The sequence below is a fragment of the Macaca nemestrina genome, chromosome 5 (assembly GCF_043159975.1).
Source record: "Macaca nemestrina isolate mMacNem1 chromosome 5, mMacNem.hap1, whole genome shotgun sequence".
In the NCBI taxonomy this organism is placed as follows: Eukaryota; Metazoa; Chordata; class Mammalia; order Primates; family Cercopithecidae; genus Macaca; species Macaca nemestrina.
Genome location: NC_092129.1, coordinates 49,470,703 through 49,494,556, shown reverse-complemented (window position 1 = coordinate 49,494,556; position 23,854 = coordinate 49,470,703). Strand labels below are relative to the sequence as shown.

Below are 23,854 nucleotides of genomic sequence, written 5' to 3'. Positions count from 1 at the left end.
AACAAAAAAACATAAAATGTACTTGCAGTAGCCACATGTTTGGCCAGGTTTCCATGAGAAAGCCAAAGCAATCAAATTCTCAACTTGACAATATACATTCACCTGCCAGGGCCTTAGAGTTACCTTTGTTTGAGATTGATCCATGACGTTTTTAAGTACTCTGTGGTTTCTTTCACATTCCTTGTGTCATCATTCCCATATTCCTCCAGGAGTTTCTGCAGAATGTTATCGAATGCCATGACGATACCATCTCCAGGACCCAGTTCTTGAAGCAGTATCTGAGGTGCAAATGCAGGTCTGTTTGTTAGACTTGGTCACTCAGTAATTAGTATCATCAAAACAATAGTACTCCCAGCAGATTTTGACATGCTTTAGATACAGATATCACGAGATGAAAACAGACTGGGGGCAAATCCTTTCTTATATGAAGCAGAAACCAAAATTAGGAGAAGTGAAAAGAAACTATCTAAGAAAGTGATCAGGTACATAGATGACAATATTACAAGATTATTATCTTTTTCTTTTTGAGATATTTTCCTTCCTCAAACCATTTGTCTTTTTCATTCCTTCTGTTGTACCTCTGATCCTTACAGGGACATGCGTCACAAAGGACTGAATACAGAGAGAGTTCCTGCATACATGCCTGGAGAAACGTGAAGGATCAACAACATGGACATCTTCCATCACTTGCCCCTGGATCACAAGGTGTGTTTACAAAGAACCACTTGAATGGATCAAGCTGCCAAGCAAGGTTTACTGAGAGTTTACTTGAATAGCCAAACTGATGCTGAATTTGTCCACTGGCATTGGTTCTTTGATATAGTTTTTCAGCCTCTGAGAGTCTCTGGATGAAGGTACTCACCATGAAATCTAAATGACGACTGAAACTTTTAATATAATGCTTTTTGTAGCAATTGGGAAGATTTTAAATCAGCCTAAGGTTTCAGAAGAAAATAACCACACTGCTGATTAGAAAATAATCTTCTAATATGATAACTGAAACACTGACATCATTTTAATTGTACTCCTCTAGTTAAGGGGTCAGGGGCTTCACTAGGACTTAGGAATCACTTGGTGGAAACAATCAGCAGTATCACAAACACAGAGAATGATCCAGAAACACGTATAACTGGCCACCTGCTTTTAAAACTGTAACAAAGTAAAGTCTGCATTTGTGGAGAATAAAAACATACTTCCACATTTTTGATTGTTTTCTACGTATACTCTCTTAAATTCTTCACAGATATACACTTCTATCTTAGGCTAGCTGAAAGGCAAATAAATGTTATACCAAACTATAACCTCACAACCAAAATCTCTAATTCAAGACTATTTTATAATTTTATACAGAGAATCTTAAAAGCACTTTTAAAACTACCATAGTTGTTCAATATTATCAACTCTATAACTGACCTGATGACAAAAAAGATGCTTGCTATTATGAAATTAATAAAACCGTTTGGTTAAAAAGACATTAAAGGAAACTAAACTTACCTGATTTGTTCACTACAGTAGCCCTCAAAAGAAAGTCTTGGAACATTTTATTAATAAAAATAACCTTCAGGGTAAGTAAGTAATATGGTTTGGATTTGTGTCCCCACCCAAATCTCATGTTCAATTGAAGGAGGAGCCTGGTGGGAGGTGACTGGATCATGGGGATGAATTTCCCCCGTGCTGTTCTTGTGATAGTGAATTCTCACAAGATCGGATGGTTTAAAAGTGTGTGACACTTGGGAGGCCGAGGTGAATAGACTACTTGAGCTCAGGAGTTGCAGATAAGCCTGGGCAACATGGCAGAACCCCATCTCTACAAAAAATACAAAAATTAGCTGGGTGTGGTGGTGCATGCCTGTCATCCCAGCTACTTGGGAGGCTGAGGCAAGAATCGCTTGAACCCAGAGGTGGAGCTTGCAATGAGCTGAGATCGTACCACTGCATTCCAGCCTCAGCAACAAAGTGAGACAATGTCTCCAATAAATAAATAAAATCTGTGGCACTTCTCCTTTCTATCTTTCTCTCTCTGTCCTGCTGCCTTGTAAAGAAGGTGCCTGCTGCTTCTTTGCTTTCCACCATTATTTTAAATTTCCTGGTGCCTCCCAGTCATGCTTCACTACATTATCCCTCAAATGAACTGTGAGTCAATTAAATCTCCTTTCTTCATAAATTACCCAGTCTCAGGTAGTTATTTATAGCAATGTGAGAACAGACTAATACAGAACGGAAGGGAGCAAAAGAGGCTTCCTGGAATCTTGAAAATGTTCTCTTTCTAGATGCTGATTTGAGGGTGTGTTTCACTTGCAAAAAGTCATGCACATTCTTACTTGCTACGCCTCCAGAAATTTTTCAGAAAAATCTTCCAGATCAAATTTTTCAATAAATTTCAATATATACTCTAAGAACTTAGGAAAAAAACATGACAGGGTCCTATTGTTAAGAATTACAGTGAACAATAGGAAAAAGAAAAGTGTATCCAACAAAATAATACTGCCAAAAAATATCTGATGAGTCTTACTTGGTTATCAGAAATTTGTTTGGTGAGTGGATCCCGTCGGGATTGCTGAAGAATATAGAGTCGAGCCTCATGTTTTCTCATCAGTTCTTCAGTCTCCTCCCTGTGGTCATCCCACTGAAGACTGTCAATAATCATGTCCTCAAGCTGCTGCTGTCTTAGCTCAACACCATGCTGAGTGCCATCCCACTGGTTCTTGACCCTTTCCACTGAGGGTAGCATTATAAAAGAAAAAAAAAATCCCAACATGTAACTCTCAGGAGAAAGAAAAAATACCAGATATCAAATGTATCACAAATAAGTCTATGAGCAGAAAAAAGAAAGGTGAGCTGATAAACACATTTTAAAGGAATTTTAATACACATCTGCCATCCTATACAATTGATATATTTCTGAAACCATGCTTGAGAAAAAAAATCTTGAACTCTATTTTCAGTGCTCTAAAACAACTCACAAGAAAATATCTACTATTATAAACAGACACTACCAAAACATTATAAAGAAAATAATTTTCTATTTAATTTTGTATTTATAGTTGTATTTATAGACCTGGTTTGATGAAGGTAGGGTTTAACAGTACTTCATGATAGAACTTTAAGACAGTCACTTGTTACCCTCAAAGGAGATTTTTCTCAGGCAGTCTTGATTTTAGAAGAAAATGAACTGTGTAAGAATATTTTTGCATTTATTTTACTGTAGCAGGAAAATTTTCTAAAAGGAATTTTATATGTTCAAGTTCAAGAGAAACACTAAAAGTAAAAGAGACTCATGTACTATGCACCCAGCAGCTCTTCACCATAAAAATTCCACACTGGTTCTTGTCCCTCGTCTTTTATTGTTGTTTATTTCTAGTCCTTTTACTCATTATCACCTTCTCTATTTCTCTTGTAGCTTCCTCTCTTCTCCTTTCTCTATTTTTAACATGGTTTTAAAGACAGAGAGATCTAAGGAAACTTTTTTTTTTTTTTTTTTTTTTTTTTTTTTTTTTTTTTTTTGAGCGAGAATCTCGATCCCTTGCCTAGGCTGGAGCGCAGTGGCACGAGCTCAGCTTTTGCCTTGCTGCATCCTCCGCCCCCGGGTACAAGTGCTTCTCCTGCCTCAGCCTCCCAAGTAGCTGGGATTACAGTTGTGTGCCATCACACCCGGCTAATTTTGTATTTTTAGTAGAGACCGGGCTTCATCACGTTGGCCAGGTCTCAAACTCCTGACCTGTCTGCCTCGGCCTCCCAAAGTGCTGGGAATACAGGCATGAGCCACTGCGCCCAGTTGGAAACTTAAATTTTTATTTTTTATTTTTATTTGTATATATTGTTTTTGAGACGGATTCTCGCTCTGTCTGGAGTGCAGCAACACGATCTCGGCTTAGTGCAAGCTCCGCCTCCACTTCCCGGGTTTACCTCATTCTCCTGCCTCAGCCTCCCGAGTAGCTGGGACTACATGCATCTGCCACCATGACCGGCTAATTTTTTGTATTTTTAGTAGAGGCGGGGTTTCGCCGTGTTAACCAGGATGGTTGCGATTTCCTGATCTCATGATCCGCCCGCCTCGGCCTCCCAAAGTGCTGGGAGGCCTTAAATCTTTTGTAAGTGCTGCACCCAGCCTTAAATTTTGTATTAATCACTTCAGAGTTAGTTTGTAATCTTGAACTGAGGTACTAATAAACAATAACTTAGAATATCTGCAAGAACCTGCTGATAATAAGTAAGTAGAATGTTAAAACCACACTGCTGGAAGATGCTTTGATTATCAGACAAAAAGAAAGGCTATAGTTAAGTACCAGGCCCAGGAGGAATGTAACTAAAACAAAACATTCCAGCTGAGTTATCATGGAACACTTTGGCAAAGTTCTTGGGATAATATATGGTTATAGTAAAACATGAAAGCTATCAACTGGCTGGGTGCGGTGGCTCACGCCCCTAATCCCAGCATTGTGGGAGGCCGAAGCAGGTGGATGACCTGTGGTCAGAAGTTCAAGACCAGCCTGACCAACATGGTGAAACCCTCTTTCTACCAAACATTCAAAATTAGCTGGGCGTGGTAGCGGGTGCCTGTAATCCCAGCTACTTGGGAGGCTGAGGCAGGAGAACTGCTTGAACCCGGGAGGTAGAGGTTGCAGTAAGCCAAGACTGCACCATTGCACTCCAGCCTGGGCAACAAGAGTGAAACTCCATCTCAAAAACAAACAAGCAAAAAAAAAAAGCTATCAACTTAAGGTTGTTCAGAAGACCTTAAGTTATACTTACGTGACATCATTCTTTAAAACTTGCTCAATGAGACAATCTGTTTTATGATGTCGTAGCTGTTTAAATAAATTGCTTAAGTTTTAAACTTAAGAGAGGACAAAACTATCATAATGTTCCATCAATTAAAAAGTTACATAAAGTACTTATGACCAATTCTATTACTAATAGAATCTTTTAACATTAAACAAATGAAACCAAAGACATCAAGCGAGAGTAAATATCACAGGTTTCTCATAAAAAATAAGTAAATTGTCCCATTCATTGTGTGTTAAGCCCTAAAACCAGGTTACTATTGGTAGCAGGACATTCCCGCTGAGAAGAGTTTTTCATATAATGAGGAGTGATGAAGGCTATAGAACGTCTACACACACAGAAATATTTATATATAGAGAGAAAATAGAGTGTGTACATTAAATAGGAAAGGGAAGATATTTAGGAGAAGGAAAGTCTTGTAAAAACGAATACACAAACAAACAAACACCTGAAAGAAGTTTTGGACAAAAAGAGAGGTGATGAAAAAAAAAAAAAAAAAAACAAAAAACATCAAGATGATAGAAAAAGCAAACTGGAAATGGTTTTGTCGATAGTTTAGTATCAGTAGAGCAGAGGAGCTCCCCTGTGATGTGAGGGAAACTGGCTCACTCCATAGTTCCATAATAGGCACAATCCATCCATTCACAAAAAGAGAAAAGAAGGAAAACAATGTATTTAGTAAAAATAAGCCAACACTTTCATACACTAAAAGTTCTTTTCTAATGTATCTCCTATAATACCCTTGTTGCTACCATGATTTTTTTTGAAATCAAAACATACTTTTTACAGGAAGAGTAGCTGACTTCCTTCCCTTGAGAAAGATTAGGCTTTATCCTTCCAGTTTATATTTTGCCACAAGCATTTATTAGGTAGTTAATTTGTATTGGGAACTGTGAAAGGCCCGAGGGCAGAAAGATGGATATTCACAATCTATGGAAGGGAGAGAGGATTAAAGTAGTTGTGAGATCTATAATAAAGCTATGAGGGGAAAGGCCATAGAAGGAACTAAAAATAGAAATGAACATTCACCAGGGACCAGAAGAGGAGGGAGAGACATCACAAAGGGGGTGACATTTTAGCTGCTGCGTAGAATTTCACCTGGGAAGAAAAGGCCAAGAGAAAAAAAAAAATAATATGAATAAAGGTAAGAAGACCAGGAAATGTCAGGATATTTTAAGGAATAACAGCATAACTACAGGCTGGACTGAGGGCTGAAGTGAGAGAAGGGGTAGTGGCAGCAGATTGTGACAATCCCTAGATGTCACTCTTGAGAATTTAGACTTCGTTTGCTATTGGTAGTACATTTCCACTAAGAAGGGTTTGTAGAAGCTAGATGCTTCTGAGCTAGAATGCAAACCCCAAGCAAGAATCTTTGTTTGCTATTGTTTTGTATGTTTATTTTTTGTTGTTGTTTTCTCTCATTTTTAACTAAAGTATCCCCAAATTAATGTCAGTCACATAAGCACATAGTAGTTGTTCAATAAATATTTGTGGACTGAATTTTGGGTTGAGTTAAAATACATACTAAGACCTGATTTTAGAGAATACAGTATAATGAGAGAAAGGATTTGCATTCTTGTGCGTTTCTCTGACTTTTTTTTATTCCTCTAAAAGAAAGCCTAAGTTAAGAGAAGAAAACCCAACGTGTAAGTAATTACTTAAGAGTCATGATCGTAATAATTAAGGGCTTCATAAGGTCATTGTAACAATGTTCACAAAAGATAAAAACAAGAAAAAGCTACGTTTCTGTATAAATAAAGAGTAACAAATATTAAACACTATTACTCTAAGTTGAATAATCTTTGAAAATGTGTGGTTTTTTTTGTGTGTGTGTGTATGTGTGTGTGTGTCACCGTTTGCAGGGAAAGTGGATGATGATACATAACTTTAAAAAAAAAAAAACTTACATTTTTCTGTAATTGCTGTTCTCACATCGGAACTGGAAGCTTTATTTTTCAAATTCTGTGCCAATGTAAAAACATAATCGAGCTGAGGATGGCGCTGTTCTAAGTCAGCCTTTGTAATCTGTTAAGTAGAAATGATTATTCGGATAGGTTAATAAGCCATATGAGAAGAATAATAAGCAAAACAGATGTGCTGACATCAAAGTTGTCATTATTTTCCTTCTCTCCGCACAGTGAGGCATCAGCAACATGGCAGAAAATGAGTGCATGATTTAAAGTCAAAGATCCTGCATTCAAATCTCAGTTCTTCCATTTAGCACCTGAGTCACCAGGCAAGGACCTTTACCTCTCTGTGTTTTTGTTTTCACATAAAAGAAATAATAAAATACTGACACCTCAAGTACATCCAGTCTGAGGACATTAAATAAAGAAAATCCCTTCAAAAGCTGAAAAATGCCCTGAAACCATTAGCAGTTAGTGCTGCTGCTGATGCCTTGCATATGTGTTCTGTGTCAGATATGAACACAAACTAATGTCGTAGGGTTGGGGATGACATAGAAAAGTGCTAAGAGGAATAACTATAAATTAAATCCTCTTAGACATGAAAAACTGCTGCTGTAGGTGGTTTGTCTCTCAGTGATGATAAATATGGGAGAAATGGCAACAACATCAGGAAAATCATGTGTTTTCAGTACAGAACTAATAACAGTCATAGAGACTAAAAAACAATTTACAAAAAATACAAATAGTAGCAAATGACTTTTTCCCAGTCCTTCCTCTTTACAAATTCACCAATTTTGTAGATTTCAGCTACTCCTCTGGTGTCAAATGATTGCTCACAACTTTCAATCCTAAATCCCAGGGCACATGAATGTTGATCACTTCCTTCTAAATGGCATAAGGACTCCTCACCACAACACGTCTGAAACTAAATCACTCAAACTCTCATTCACACTCCATGTCTTCTATTCCTTATTTCCACTAATTGCAACAGCATCATCTTAATCATTTCAGAAAGGGCTCTTTGCCTTGATTTAAGCATTTCTTGCCTCCAATCCATCCTAGTCTTCCACTAAAGCAGAGCATTGCTATCATGAGTTTCTAGCCATAATTTTAAAAAAGAAAAAGAAATGGGAAGAAAATACTTACCAATTTCTTACAGACTAAAAATCCAAAGGGCTTTGCACAGCCTGCAGGCTCCTTCACAAAGGGAACTTGAACTGCTTTTCCTGCCTTGCTTCACACTATATTTCTTAATTGCACAAATGTTGGCCCTACTGTCCTTCGTGCCTCCTGTACCACATGACTTTATTCACTCTGTTCCCTATACCGGAATGTCATCACTTTATCCTAGATACCAAAACCCCACACAGTTTGCTTTCCATCACTGGAGAAGGGATCCCCTTCCTCATCCCGGCTCCCCCAACAGGTTGCTTGTACTTGTCCTGAGGCTTTTATTAGACTCTTGCCTTGCCACAGTAATTTGTCAACTCATATGTACTCAGTGCCTCTGCCTCGGTGTGGGCTTATTTTTAATGTGGGGATAGAAACAGTACCTACCTCACAAGATTATTACATAACTGAATGAGATAACATGTATAAAATACTTAGAAAAATGACCAGCACACATGAAGCACTTAATAAAAGTTAACAATAGCTATTATTATTATTTTGTCGATTCCCAATTTCTACCTAATTCTTGTCAGTATCCTTGTACCACTTGCAACCCAGAACTTAGCACACACTAAATAGGGAAAAATAATTTTACAAATTAATATTAGATGGTACATGTATAGTAATAAAAGTATAGGAGATACTCACTTCTCAAATCAGAAATTAATCTCATTATGAAATATATGTTGCAAAGGCACTTTAGGAGATTATCCTACATCACACAATAGGCATGAAATGTTAACACCAGCTTATGTTTATACTAATGTGCCTAGCTTTATGGTATCAGTTTTAGTTTTTAAAAATGCACTGGGTCTTTAGTTTAAGTCATATCACAACAGTATAAATGCAAGAAAGGTTCTATGCTTTGTAGTTAGCCCTGGATGGTTGTTTGACAGATACAGAATTTTTCAAACCTCATTCTCTCATAGTTTAGGATAAACAAAAGGGATTCAAACAGATCTAGTCTACTTCTGGGTTGTGGTGTTTCCATGACAAGGCTTTATACCCTATGCACCTACTTTCATTCGGGAAACGGTCTTATTGATCTCTTCTACATCCCCGACAGTGACAATGTTGGACTTCAGCATCTGGTCGATTAATACCAGCCAGTCGGCTAGTTCTGTTATAGTTTTATCAAGATCAGCAGGAATTGAAATTTCTGAAGTACGATGAGACTGAACAGGAATATCTGACGCAGATGATACTAGCACCACCTTTTGGACACTAGGATGAGCTGAAATAAAAAACGTAGCAAAAGAGAAATCAATCAACAGGATGTTTTAATTATGGTGGTGTCACGGTGCATATGTATGTGTATTTAAATAAAATTTAGTTTAAGTAAAAAAACTCTAAGAGGTTATTTTTTCATACTGAAATGGCTATGGCATTACCTGTAATATCCGTATGTCTTTGGTAGCTATCAAGCCAACGAAACAGTTTTGCAACATTCTAGAACGTAATCAACACTGACACTGAGAAAAACTAAAAATACAAATGTGGGAGAATTGGAAGTATTATTTTATTTTGGCAAGATGATTTTAATTATAAAGCCAACTTATTCAAAATTTTTATTCTTTTTTCATTTAACTTTATAATGTGAGCATATTTTATTCTTATTAAATACAATTGTGAATATCTATGTAATAACCTATACCCATGTTCACTTTTATTTAACCCTTTGATATTTAGATTGCTCCTGAAATTTTATTTTAATTTTAAAAAAACTTGGAAGGAATATCTTTTTGTGTAGAGTATGTTGCACATTTCTGATCCCTATCTTAGTATAAATTTCCCAAGTAGAATTACTGAGTCAGGAAATACAAAAAAAGTATGTATTTAATATCCATTGCCACATTGATTGGTTTTGATACAATAAGTAGTTGAATTAGTAACTAAAACCATCTGTAACTGACTTCAGGTATATTAGATGAGGCTTAAATAATTTTCTAAAATGTACAGCCAATCTGTAAATTCAGCACAATCCTAATAAAAATCCCAACAGTGCTGAGTGTAACTTAACAAAATCATTAATTGAAATTTCTGGTTACAAAATTAATATAAAAGAGAAAACGACAAACAACAATTTTATTATTATTATTATTTTTGGTAGAGGAATATGCCCTCTCAGATACTAAGTTATATTATTTAGCTAATAATTATTAACTCAGTATATTATGGACTGAGACATTTAAAGAGACCAACAGAAGAGAAGAGTCACAGTGTGTAGGTGGCAGAGAAATCTGACCTTGGCAGAGACTGAATTACAGATCAATGAAGAAGAATTTACTGTTCAATAAAGTGGTGACTCACGGCTGCAGCAGGGCAATGATGGGACTGATTTTAACCTCACATGCACCATAGAAAAATTAATTCTTAGTGGATTAAGGACCCAAATATGAAAAACAAAATTGTTAGTTAAAAATATGGAATATTTTTATTACTTCAGAGGACTGAAGTAGCTCTCAAACAAAACACAAAAAAAGGGAAGCTATTAATAAACCATTAATGGTTAAGAATTCCAAAGAGCACCATAAGTAAAGATTTTAAAAGCCTTTGAAACAAGAAAGGAGATGGTATTTGCAATGCACATTCCACACAAAGAACTGATAACCAAAATACTTTTTCTAAAACTTAAAAAATCGTCTAAAGACAATCCACAAAAGAGGAAATTTAAAAGGCAATAAACATAAAAATGTGAAATAAATGTCCGACCTCATCTATAACTGAGATAGTACAAATTAAAAGGAAATACCCTATATCCAATGACCACCATCAGCAAAGTGACATCTGAGAAGCTCCAGGTTTCTAGAGACCCTTCCAAGGGTCGAGATGCCCTACACTATTACCATCAGCATATTATTTGCCTTTTTAGGCTCATTCTCTCCCAAGTGTACAGTGTGTTTTATCTAAGTCTACATAACATGTGATATCACAAGAGACCAAATGCAGAAGCAGAAATAAGAATACAGGTGTGTTCTATTAAGCTAGACATTTAAGAGATTTCAAAAAATATAAAACTGTAGCTTTCCCAGGTTTTTGTTTGTTTTAGAAAATAGTTGGGTTTTTGTTTGTTTGTTTTTTCTTTGAGATAGGGGCTCACTCTGTCACCCAGGCTGGGATGCAGAGGCATGAAAACAGCTCACTGCAGCCTCAACCTCCTGGGTTCAAGTGATTCTCCCACTGCTGCCTCCTGAGTAGTTGGAACTATAGGCCTGCATCACCAAGCCTGGCTAATTTTTTTTTTAAATTTTTTGTAGAAACAGGGTCTCCCTATGTTACCCAGGCTGGTCTCAAACTCCTGGGCTGAAGAGATCCTCCTGCCTCAGCCTCCCAAACTCCTGGGATTATAGACATGATCCCCTGTGCCCAGCATCTTATACTAATATGTTACAAAACATGCTATTTTTGTTAACATATAAAACCTTTATTATTATTATTAAAGAACTTAATAAATGAATTAATGGAAATGTTTTCTAGTTAGGTAAATATCGATAGATATCACTTACAAAAACAAAAGCTCTCTGAGAGTCCTCAATAATTTTTACAAGCGTAAAGGGGTCCTGAGAACGAAGTGTTGAGGTGCTGGTAATGTTGTAGAACAATAAGAACCCATCACACACAGCCAGTGTCAGTGTAAACTGGGTCAAGTAATCTAGACAGCACCCTAATGGCAGCTACTGAAGTAGAAGGCACCCATACGCTATAACCCAGTGATTCCGTCAATAGATACACACCCTACAGAATACCTCACACATCCTTCTGCCCAATTTTCACTTTTAACTTTTTTTGTAGTTAAAAAAATTTATTGTTTTAATTCACCAAATACCTGTCAAGAACCTATTATGTGTAAGGTACTATTCTAGATGCTGCAGGCATGGGAGTGTGCAAGACAAAGTTCGGGCTGAAGTGCAATGGTGCGATCTCGGCTCACTGCAACCTCCACCTCCTGGGTTCAAGCGATTCTCCAGCCTCAGCCTCCCAAGTAGCTGGGATTACAGGCACCTGCCACCAGGCCCGGCTAATTTTTGTATTTTTAGTAGAAACAGACTTTCACCATATTGGCCAGGCTGGTCTCGAACTCCTGACCTCAGGTGATCCACCCGCCTCAGCCTCCCAAAGCGCTGGGATTAGATTACAGGCGTGAGCCACCACGCCTGGCCAGAGTTTGCATTCTATAGTGAAAATGGATGTGTATTATGAAGTAAAATCAATACAAGAAGACAAAGAGAGACAGGGTGTATCTGAGATATTGTGGGTATAAAAGGGCTATCCTAGAAAGGGATATTTGAAGAAGAACTAAAGGAAGTGAGTACGTGAAACATGAAAATATCTGAGAGAAGAACATTTGGGGAAGACAAGAAGAATGGCAAGCACAAAGACCAGAAATGCATATGTTCCTGGCATGTTTGAAACAGCAAGAAGACCAGCGTATTTGAAACAGAATGAACAGAGGGAAAAGTAATAAGAAATGTGATTAGAGAGACAGGCAGATATGCATGGTGTTCTGGACCAAGACCAGACTTTGGAACTCATTTATGTGGATGGAAGTGATTAAAAGACTGTGATCAAAGAAGCAACACAATCAAACTTATGTTTAGAAAGCATCACTCTATCTGTTATCAGAGGAATAGGTCATGGAGAAGCACTGAGGCAAGAATAGAATCAGGATTATGAGTTAGGGGTATATTCCAATAATCTAGATAGAAAGATGAGGGTGTTCAAGACCATGGAAGTAGGTAGAATGGAACATGGAAATGATACTACTTGCTGATGGCTTGAATATTAATTCCAGAGAAGAGTTGAGGTTGACTCCAAGTTTATTGGCCTAAGGACTGGGTGAATCATCTACAGTTTAAAAAAAAAAAAAATTGTCTACAGTTCTGGGACTGGTAAGCATAGGTACAGAAGAGACTTTACAGGACTGTAGTATATCCAATGTTATATAATATTGTACATCAGTTTAAATGAGTAAACTAGAACTACATGCATCAAAAGGTATGGCAATAAGGATGATCCAGTAGAGTATTAGATAAAGAGGATATGTAAGCAGCCCAGAGAAGATGGGATCCTATGCATAAGTGGAGGAGTTTGTCTTAGAAAGAAAAAGAGATAATAACCCTTTCTCTGAACAGGAAGGAAGTATGTAGAGTGTGTGAGTACAGCATCAGGTAGCTTGATGGATTCTCTGGTGGGAAAACGAAAAAGATTTTATCTGGAAAAAGAAAAAGTTTTTTTTCTTCCTTTAAAAATGAGATGAGGTCATTAGTTGAGAAATGAGTACCAAGGAGTACTCAGAAGAAAGTATGGTAGGACTGTCTCTTAGTGCTGAGTGCTTATTTGAGATAGATGGTCATAGCTCTGAAATGAGTACAGTCAGCAAGGTGTTGGCAAGGATAAACCTCAAAAACATTATGCTAAGTGAAAGAAGCATCGTACGATTCCATTTATATGAAATATCCAGAATAGATAAATCCATGGAGACAGAATGCAGATTGGTAGTTGCCAGGGGCCGGGAGTAGGAGGGAATGAGAAGAAACTGCTTAATGAGTAAGAGGTTTTACTTTGGAGTGATAGAAATATTTTGGAACTAGATAGAAATAGTGGTTGTACAACATTTTGAATGCATTAAATGTCACTAAATTGTTCACTTTAAAATGGTTAATTTTATTTTCTAAATATAATGTTAAAAAGAAGAAGGAACTGCATTAAAACATTGTGCAGGAGGAGAGAGACATACTAAGATTAGCTTCAGGTCTCAGACCCGTCCCAAGAACATATAACTTGTTAAAAATGAGCCATCCACCTAATGGAAGTTGTAGCTTCGCTGTTAGCTTTTTATACTTCTAAATATGTATTCAGATTTTCCCTGCTCTTTTACCATAATGAAGTTTTAAAAAGAAAGATAACCCATGACGATTTTATAAAATGTATCAAATCCGTTCCCTATGATTATGGAGTTGAGCTTGTATTTGCAAAGCAGCAGTACCCAAATGTCAACTCAAGTGTTCTGAATATTAATCAAGAAACTTGATCAGGCCCCCAGGTATTTTTTGTGCAAATTTCCAGAAAGACAAGTAATAAAGAACACAAACATGGCCCTCAATTAGCTTGCAATCTCAAAAAATGAAAAAAAAAAAAAATCTTGTCTCTCATCACTTTTTCCAAAACTTGAAGGGAAGGAGGAGGAGAAAAAGAAAAGAAAAATAAGAGGAATAAGAAAAATAAACAGGACCGGAAAAAAAAAAAAAAAAAGAGGCGGAAGAGGTAGAGGTGGAGGGAAGAGGTAGAAAGCAGAAGGTGGACATGGAAGTCAAGGAGGAGGAGAAGGAGGAGGGAGAAGAAAAAAAGCAGGGAAGAGCAATAAAAAGAATCAGCAGAAGCAGCTGGCAGGGTGTGAGTGGACAGTTAGTCACATTTGGGGTTTTGCCACGTGACTCAACAGAGGAAGAGCAGGGCATGATGGTTCAAAAAATCTACAAGGCAGTGGCGACAGTGGCTATGGGGCAGCAGCCTGCGATCTAATCTGGATAAAGAGAGAAGGAAATAGTGGAAAACATTCTTCTTTCTCCACATCCAAGTGAGAAGTATTTGTCTCCTAGCATGGAGAATGCTTCTAAATCCCCATCTCCCACCTGCTTCCCAGGATATCTAAGCCTTTTGTTCTCAGTCACAATCAAGGTCTAATTACATATCCTAACCAAGCTCACATTAACACAGCAAGTTATAGCTGATTTCCTGCAAAGCTGCATGGACCCAGAAAACTAGTCCCCAGTTTTTTCACCTAGCCTCTCATCTTCCCTTCAGCAGGACCTGTGGATGCCCAGGTAGCCCTGGAGTCCAGAGAAAGTCCAGCCTTATCTACCGTGAGAACAAATGCCTTGCCCATACTGGGCAGCCAAATGTGTCTTGGGTTTAAGAAGATGTTTTTTTCAAATCATTGAAAGTAGATTAAATAAAGAAAATGGCACAATGTTACTAAATAAATCTTTCTAATTCATATATGAGGCTCATATCACAAAATTTTACTTTATTGATTTTTTTAAAAATTTTGTTAAAGATAAACTATATCTTACCAGCAATCCTTGTCTGTGAAACAGAACTGGGCTCCTGGATGCACTCCTTCAGGGTGGTAGGCACTTCTCTGCAAATCTACCACATCAGGACAAACAGAAAGAGAAAAATACTATATAAATAAAGATGACTGTAGTTCAAAAGAGGAGGTGTTATTGTGAATGGCAGCTCTGCCACTCTTCTTCCCCTAACCACCTAAACTTCTGGCTCTACATTCACTCTCCACTGCAATCTTGTTTGAGCCCCTAACTCCGCTGACATTGCTAACAAAAACACCAACCAGTCCTTAGCTGTCCTGACCCATGTGTACCAGTTAATGCTGACCACTCCCCCTCCCTGGAATTTTGTTATCACTCTGCAATTCTAGCTGTCCTCCTGCCTCTATGGCTGGCTGGCTCTCCTCAATTTCCTTCACCAGCTCCTTTTCCTCTGCCCATCCATCAAATACCAATATCCTCCAGGGTAGGTGTGTTGCTCTTCTAGCCCTTCACCCTGGGCTTTCCCTGAGTCCTGGTTTCCAAAGGTTTCAGGAATCAAATGGAGTTTTGAGAGGCTATTTTGAGAGGCTAAAGACTGCCCAAAACTTATCTTCAGTCCAGTCCAGCCCTTTCTGTGAACTAGATATTCAGACATGTCCAAATCTGAATTCCTTTTCCCTGTCTTCCCTGATACCCATTTCATAAACTCTTCCGAAGATTCTAATTTTTCTGTATCAATTCTTAGGATCACTCCATCTATCTCTGTAGTAAAGCTATAGCAATATTTCAAAAATATGACTTTCCTCTGCTTAAAACCCATCAATAGCTGTCCACTACCCTCAAAGTGGTAGACTGTTTGCAACATAGAGCTCAAATTCCTTGTGATGCACAGTGAGTCCTCCAGGATCTCATCTCTGAGAACATCCCTCAGCCTTTCATTCTACATTGAGCTACTTCCTGGACCTATATATACACTGTGTTCATTCTCTATCTCTTCTAGACACTTTCATTTGCCACTTCTCTCTACATTGCCCTTTCCCTCATTCTTCACCCGACCAATTCTTATTCATCCTTCATAAATTAACTGGAATGTGATCTTTTCAACAAAACCCTCCACAGCTACCCCTCAAAGCCAGGCAGGTGCTCCACCTTTATGTGCCTATCAGTACCTGGATATTAGAATTGCTTGTCTACTGGTCTCATCCATGATAAGCTCCTTGAGTTAGAAGGAATGCCGTGCTCTTTAATACATTCCTATCTCTTAAAATGATACCTGGCAGAAAGTAAGACTCCAATAAAAACCTATTGAGTGAATGAATGAGTGTATGAATGAATGAAATATCCCATGTTAGAATTAACCAAAGTATGTTTGTTGAGATTTTCTGCACAATGAGCATTCTTGGCCCCAGACATTCATAATTCACCACAGTGAATTATATTAAAATCTACATGAAATCCTGCAATAACAAAAGCTCTAGCTTTGTCTGACATAGTGCACCCAAATTAACCACTGTGCTCTTTTCTGCAGAATACCCACTGATACCCTTCGTGTTAAATAAATATGTGTGCTTTGACTGAATATGGACAGCCTTTCTGGCAAGGGACACAAGACCTAATATGTCTGGAAGGGAATGTAGGGGAGAGAGAGCAGTGGATATCGTAGGAGAGATCAGATGATGCCAGGCCATGAGAAGTCTTATAAGCCAAAAATGCATTTTGGCTTTGACCCTGAGCAAGAGAAAACCATTGGTGGACTTTGCTCAGAGAAGTCACTTGATCTGAACTGTGTTTTAACCAATCATATTGACTGCTTTGTCTAGCACAGAATAACAAAGGGCAAAGGAAGAAGCAGGGGAGATCGGTGGGGCAGACTTTGTAGTCATCAAGGGAAGACATAATGGCAGGCTTGAAACAAGTTAGTGGCAATGGGGGTAGTGAGAAGCAGTCAAATGTATGATATTTTTTGACCTAAGAAGAGTTGAAAGAATTGTAGTGGAAACATCTATGTGCCATCTGACATCTACAACTGTCAAACTTCTGCTACGTTTGCCTTATCATATGTAGCCAATAATGGCTAGCCAATAAACCATCCATCCAGTAGATATGCACTTTCAAGGAAAAGCTCATAATGGTGACTGAGGTATAGTTTTTGGTTTGGGGGTTTTCTTCACTTCTTTTTGTGATAGAATTCATATACCATAGAATTGACTCCAATGTTTCCGACCTAAGTAATAATAAGGATGAAACTTCCATTGACTAAGGTGGGAGATGTACATGAAGGCACAGAAGGGAGAGGGATATCAAGAGCTCGATTGTGTATGTTAGTTTGAGGTGCCTACTAGACATTTAAGGAGAGATAGGTAGTTGTATATGCAAGGTATATGAGCAGGTAGTTGTATATGCAAGTCTAGAGTATGGAGAAAGGTCCAGACCAGAGATACACATGTGTGAATCACAGTGACTCAACAGGCAGTGAGACCAGATCAATAAAGTACCTGCATCATTAGCTATAGGATAATGGCTACCATTTAAAGAGGATGAGAGAGAAAATGACTGATGTGGAGTCCATCCAAATCAAGGACAGAGATATATCCATTTAATGTCCTATATAGACCTCATACTCTGATATGGTATGTATCACGTCTAACAAAAAAAAAAAAAAAAACAACTATGATTTTATCTACTTTTAACAGTTCAATGGCAAAAAAATAATAATAATGGTAGGAGGGAAAAATATCTTAGCTGTATTTGTAGTCATATGCCATTACATTTCACTGGAACCTAGTAAATATATATTTAATGAATGAAATCATTGAAAATAAACATACATGTGTGAAAAGTCATGTGCAAAATCAGGATGCTATTTTCTTTTTTGTTTGTTTGTTTGTCACCCAGGCTGGGGTCCAGTGGAGTGACTGCAGCTCACTGCAACCTCCACCTCCCAGGTATAGGCAATTCTCGTGCCTCAGCCTCCCAAGTAGCTGCGATTACAGGCATGTGCCACCATGCCTGGCAAATTTTTGTATTTTTAGTAGAGATGGGGTTTCACTCTACTCTACTAAAGTAGAGTGTTGGCCAGGCTGGTGTCAAATTCCTGGACTCATGTGATCCCGCCCATCTCGGCCTCCCAAAGTGTTGGGATTACAGGTGTGAACCAATGCACCCGGCTCAGAATGCTATTTTTAAGGTCTTCATTTTCAGAATATAATCACTGGAATCTTCTTACCTAATTCCAACATATATTCATTATTTAATGTAGTATATAATGTATAAATTCCCTAGGCCAAAGAGTTCCATATAAAATAAAAAGTATTCTTCTAGAATATATGCCTCTGTCTATGATCGATAAAAAATATAAACATTAGTAAGCTTTAGTAAAATTTGTCCCATTTGGATATACTTGAAAGTAAAGCAGTTACATGATCCCACATCTCTGACAACAAAATCAATCAGTTTGAGATATGTGTGATAGTAACTTTATACACACCTTATTCCATGTCATATTTACAGTCCTTAAGCTTTCTGAAATTTTATCCCTTTCAGGTAAACTCAGACTTTTATCTGAAAGTATCTCCAATTCAGTTCTATTCAGCCATTTGAGTTTTTCAGCGTGTACTTCCATTTCTTGAGTTAAGTCCTGGAGAAGTTAAAAGACAGGTGTAGTTAGAAGGTAATCAGATAAAGGAAAGTTCAAGAACTGTATTAGAAACCTTTTTGACATTATATAAATGTAAATTTCTAATTTGTTAAGTGAAAAATAAACTTATAAGAAGCTTAAGCTCATGCTAACAAATGAGGACTAACGGGAGTGAGCACGTGCCTTCCGTGTGTATTTTTGAAATCCTGGGCACAAATGCGCTCTCTGGTACTCACTGTCTCTTAACCAGGTCATATATTATTTTTACATTACTAATTTAACATTCTGTTCTTATCTCCTCCTTGCTATTCCATCCTAATATACTGTCCCACCTTTTCTAACTCTCCCCAAATTGTTTACAAAAGAGACATTCCCAAAGAAACTATTGAAAATTTTAGATAAAAAAGGAAGTTTGTTAGATATTGTCACATTTTAAAAAGAAAACATAATATATGTTTCACAAAATATTTTTCATCATTATTCTATGTTTCTTTCTCAAAATGTTTCAATCATACTCCTTTATAGACAAAATTTCTGATTGAATTAGTAAGTAACCTTTCACATACACTTTTATGCTTGTACATGTATGAATACACACTCATAATTTCTTTTCTTTTTTTTTTTTTTTTTTTGAGACAGACAGAGTCTCGCTCTGTCACCCAAGCTGGAGTGCAGTGGCACAATCTTGGTTCACTGCAATCTCTGCCTCCTGGGTTCACGCCATTCTCCTGCCTCAGCGTCTCGAATAGCTGGGACTACAGGCACCCACCACCAAGCCCAGCTAATTTTTTTTTTTTTTTTGTATTTTTAGTAGAAATGGGGTTTCACCGTGTTAGCCAGGATTGTCTTGATCTCCTGACCCTGTGATCTGCCCGCCTTGGCCTTCCAAAGTGCTAGGATTACAGGCATGAGCCACAGCACCCAGCCCACAATTTCTTTTTTAAAATAAAAATGTGAGCATATTATGCTGAGTGTTCTGCAACAAGTATTTTAATTTTTAACACAAAAAATAAATATTTATGAATACAAAATTTATGGATATTTAAATATATTTATACATCTATATATGTATGAATTTTTATAGATTGTATACATATACAACCATAAATAATACTTGTTAGTTTCAAACCAACAAAGAAAATCTGATTAATACAACCATGATGCTAAACCCATTGCAAGCTGCATTTTGTTTCTCAGCAATTCACTCCGATAATTACTGATTATTATCTATAAAGCTGAGTTTTGCAGCTTTATAGATAATAATCAGTAATTGTCTTCCAAATCTAAAAACAAAAAAACTGTATTTCATAGCCCTATTGTATTTTAAAATGATAAAGTCAGTTTACAATATCCTAAAAACCTTTGGTCTAATACTGACACCATAATAGTTTGTTCTTTTTATGTAAGTGAAGTTTAAGCTCTGCAAGACCAAAATTATAACTGCTCTTTAAAAAAATAAAAGATATTCCTCTTTCAAGTTCACCACATTTACCAAAAAGTACCAAGTTTCTTTTCCCTTTTCTTCTTCAGACATGCAGTATATGATTCTGAAGTATAATGTTTGGGCACCAAAGGCATATAGAGAGAAATAAACAACTTACTCTTAATTCTTGCAGGTTTTCTCCCAATTCGGCGGTCGATCTCTTTTGCATAGCATGCTCAGCCTTTGTTAACCAACAGATAATCCCATCTAGCTGATGCCTGTACTCCATCACCTGCTTGCTTTCTCCTTTCAGCCTAAAAGAATATATTATTTTAAAATATTGAGGAAAAAATGCCCAATTAAGCAGAAAGTTATATATTTGCTTTGGATATCCTGAATAAAGATTTCCCAAAATAAATAATTTCTAATAATTATTTTAATATGTATTTTTAAGTGAAACTACGTATTCTACAATGCTAAAGACTGCTTAATAGACCAATAAGTTTTTTTCTTCATTAAATTCAAAACCATTGAAACTAAAGATTATTATCTTCTCTCATCATAAAAAATTATGTAGAAATTCAATACAAGACTTTTTAAAAGTTAGATACCACTCTGCAACATAATGGAAATTTTTTAAAACATGAAAAATGTCTTTATCTAAAATAATAGGGAAAAAGTATAATTCTCTTTGAGTGTTCCACGAATACTGAAAGGAATCATTATATGACATGTTATCACATTAGGTGGTAACTATTACTCTACGTTATTCATAGGACAGAAAGAATAAGAAAAAAGCAAGGCACAAAGAATGGGAGAATCTTACAAGTATTAGGGAAGACAAGAAACATGTGAATTTGGCTTGTTTATTAAAATAACCATTATATTTGAATATAGAACTAAGTTACAAAAAGATGTAGAAAAAAAGCAGAAATTTTAAATGATGCAAGGAAAACAGTCAAATGAATATAAAAAAGGAACTGCCTCAATTAGATCTTTATAGTGTTGTAAGAATAACATTTATAAGAATATAAACCATCTGTCAAAAGATAGGAATATGATTAGAACTCATATGACAAATAAGATTATGTGTTTTTTAAAAGGATTTGAAAGCTATTAAAAGCCTGGTGGTATCTTTATTTTTATAGCTGCTATGATTAACTGCTGGTTTAAAAACTGAATGCAATTTTTAAATGAATTATATCATATCATCCCTAATAAGAATTTATGGTTTAACGGCTAGGAGTTTTCATTTTTATTCACAAAAGGTCTAACATAATCTTGCAATACATGTAATAAAATACTAAATAATACTCACATATTTAATAAACAGTCAATATTTGATGTATAATGTTTAAAAAATGAAAATAACTACAAAATCATAATTTTTAAGTATCCATCGAGAAAGAATGCTCCTTTGAGATAAAAAATAAATAAATACAGCAATAGCACTAATTACTAAGACTAAACCAAGTAATCTACCCTCCATAGTGAAAAGTATTTAACTTAAATAATGACTTTGGAAACACCCAAAATATTATTATAGGCCTTTGTTTCCAAAAAACGGTTGAAATTTCACTTTCCAATGTTTCATGATCATGACTAATTTAGTACTTTGAAAACAGAACTATAAAGGAAACTAGCATTATCAAATGATTTCAATAAGATATATTTGAGTCACCCAATATTTTCATCTGCAAATTAGCTAAATATAATCTACCTTTTAAATGTTACCTCCAAGAGTAAAAACAAATTATAAATTCATGTTCTAACAGAAGATAACAATTGCTCACTAACGAATAACCCACTGGGCATGGTGGCTCATGGCTGTAATCCCAGCACTTTGAGAGACTGAGGCAGGAGGATCACTTGAGCCTAGGAGTTCGAGACCAGCCTGGACAACATGGTGAGACCTTATTTTTACAAACAGTTTAAAAATCTGCTGGGTGTGGTGGCACACACTTGCAGCCCCAACTACTCAGAAGACTAAGGTGAAAGGATTGCTGGAGCCCAGGGGCTCAAGGATGCAGTGAGCTATGACTCCACCATTCCGCTCCAGCCTGGGTATCAGAACAAGACCTTGTCTCCAAAAAAGGAAAGAAATAACTCCGCAGGTTGCTGAACTATGCAAATACTTAACGACAGGCACTCAATACAAAAACAAATTGAACTGCGTGATAATTTTCAATGACTTTATTAACAATATATATGCAATCTACCCAAGATGGTCCCAATTTAATATAGATCACAAACCTAAAATGAAGTTTAGCATTAATTTATGAAGATAAACATTGTTTTAGTCAAAATATAAGCTGTTGGAGAAGAGATTCATTATTCTTTTCACTTCCACAAAAAGAGTAAAAACATGTATTACCTTCACCTTGTGAGTTTTAGCAGCTGTAATTACCACACTCCACAGAGATCTATCTTTAGAAGAATTTCTGCATTTATGGTTAAAACCCTCCCAGCAGGTACATGTTTTTCCTTAAAAAGGTCTAGGAGAGGACAGGCACTGTGGCTCATGCCTATAATCCCAGAATTTTGAGAGGTCAAGGCCAGCGGATCAACTTGAGGCCAGGAGTTCTAGACCAGCCTGGCCAACATGGTGAAATGCCATCTCTACTAAAAATATGAAAATTAGCCAGGCATGGTGGCAGGCACCTGTCTTCCCAGATACTAAGGAGGCTGAGGCATGAGAATTGCCTGAGCTCAGGAGGCAGAGGTTGTAGTGAGCTGACATCATGCCACTGCACTCCAGACTGGGTGACAGAGCAAGACTCTGTCTCAAAAAAACAATAAAGGTCTAGGAGATAAATCATTTCAAGCTAAGACCCTCCATGCAAACTGAATAGCATGACATATAAGATCTTATGGGACCTCATTTTCCAATCCTTCCCCTGGTCATTGAACCCTCCTCTCCTTTCAATCCTTTGCAGATCTCTCACACGAGGATGCCATTCATACCTCCCACTTCTGCTGTTTTACTTCTTCTGCCTAGAAATTTATAGGAAATTGCTATAAATGCTTTAAAACTCAGCTTTGGCATGCTTCCTCTATGACACTTAAATTCCACAGCCCATCATATCTGCCTCTGTGACACTCTTATCTCTTTAATGATGTTTTCTTTCATCATTTTCTTATTCTTAGAGTTCCTTAATCATACTCGTATCTTCAGTCTAAACATAGAGCTCAATAAATACTGATCAAGTCATTAATCAATCATTGGCAAAATTCAGCAATATGCTTAGAGAATAAGTTCTAAGCTAACTTGCTTTCATCAGAAATAGATACTTTAAGTGTTTACTATGAATAGTCAAGGCATGTACATTTTGCAAACACTATTGCATTTAATCCTCATGACAATCCTCTGTGGTGATATCATAGTTCTCATTTCCAGAGGAAGACACTTTGGCCAGAGAGTTCTGTGTTCTTTCTAAATTTGTACAGCGTAATATTTGAGAGCATAAGATAGCACGATCACTTACTTTCTATGACATCTTGGACAAGTTACTTAACCTTGCCTCTTAGCCTCAGTTTCTAAAGCTGTACAAGGCCTAATAGTTGCCTAAGAGGTGAGTCATGACTCCTAAACAAGGCAATGTGTGCAAGGTGCCAAATACTCTCCCTGCCATGTGGTACTCTCTCAACCAAAACATACAAATTATTATTTGTCTCTTAACAAAACACACAAAATTATAGATTTTTAAAATGAAAAGCAACTGTAGGTCACATGATCCTTGAATATTTTAGGTTGCATAATACTGGATCTGATAAAGTATTAGATTGGCCTTTCACAAAATGATAGCTTATCACTAAAATAATACTTCATCAACAGAGTTAAAATTAACAGAAAAAAAATATAGTGGAATTTTTAACCCTAAAC

At 36.8% G+C, this 23,854-nt stretch overlaps 1 protein-coding gene across 8 annotated transcripts in view; it reads right to left on the bottom strand.

Annotated features, from left to right (window-relative positions):
• The window catches only part of LOC105465799 (utrophin), a 579,736-nt gene that overhangs the window by 310,234 nt on the left and 245,648 nt on the right, over positions 1 to 23,854 (bottom strand). For all 8 annotated transcript variants that reach the window (XM_071096556.1, XM_071096557.1, XM_071096560.1 and 5 more), the window contains 7 exons: positions 20,150 to 20,285; positions 18,399 to 18,548; positions 14,936 to 15,011; positions 8,882 to 9,096; positions 6,693 to 6,810; positions 2,513 to 2,718; positions 124 to 278 (listed from right to left, as the gene is read on the bottom strand). In XM_071096556.1, the coding sequence (XP_070952657.1) occupies positions 124 to 278; positions 2,513 to 2,718; positions 6,693 to 6,810; positions 8,882 to 9,096; positions 14,936 to 15,011; positions 18,399 to 18,548; positions 20,150 to 20,285 (1,056 nt within the window). The remainder of the gene's footprint in view (positions 1 to 123; positions 279 to 2,512; positions 2,719 to 6,692; positions 6,811 to 8,881; positions 9,097 to 14,935; positions 15,012 to 18,398; positions 18,549 to 20,149; positions 20,286 to 23,854) is intronic.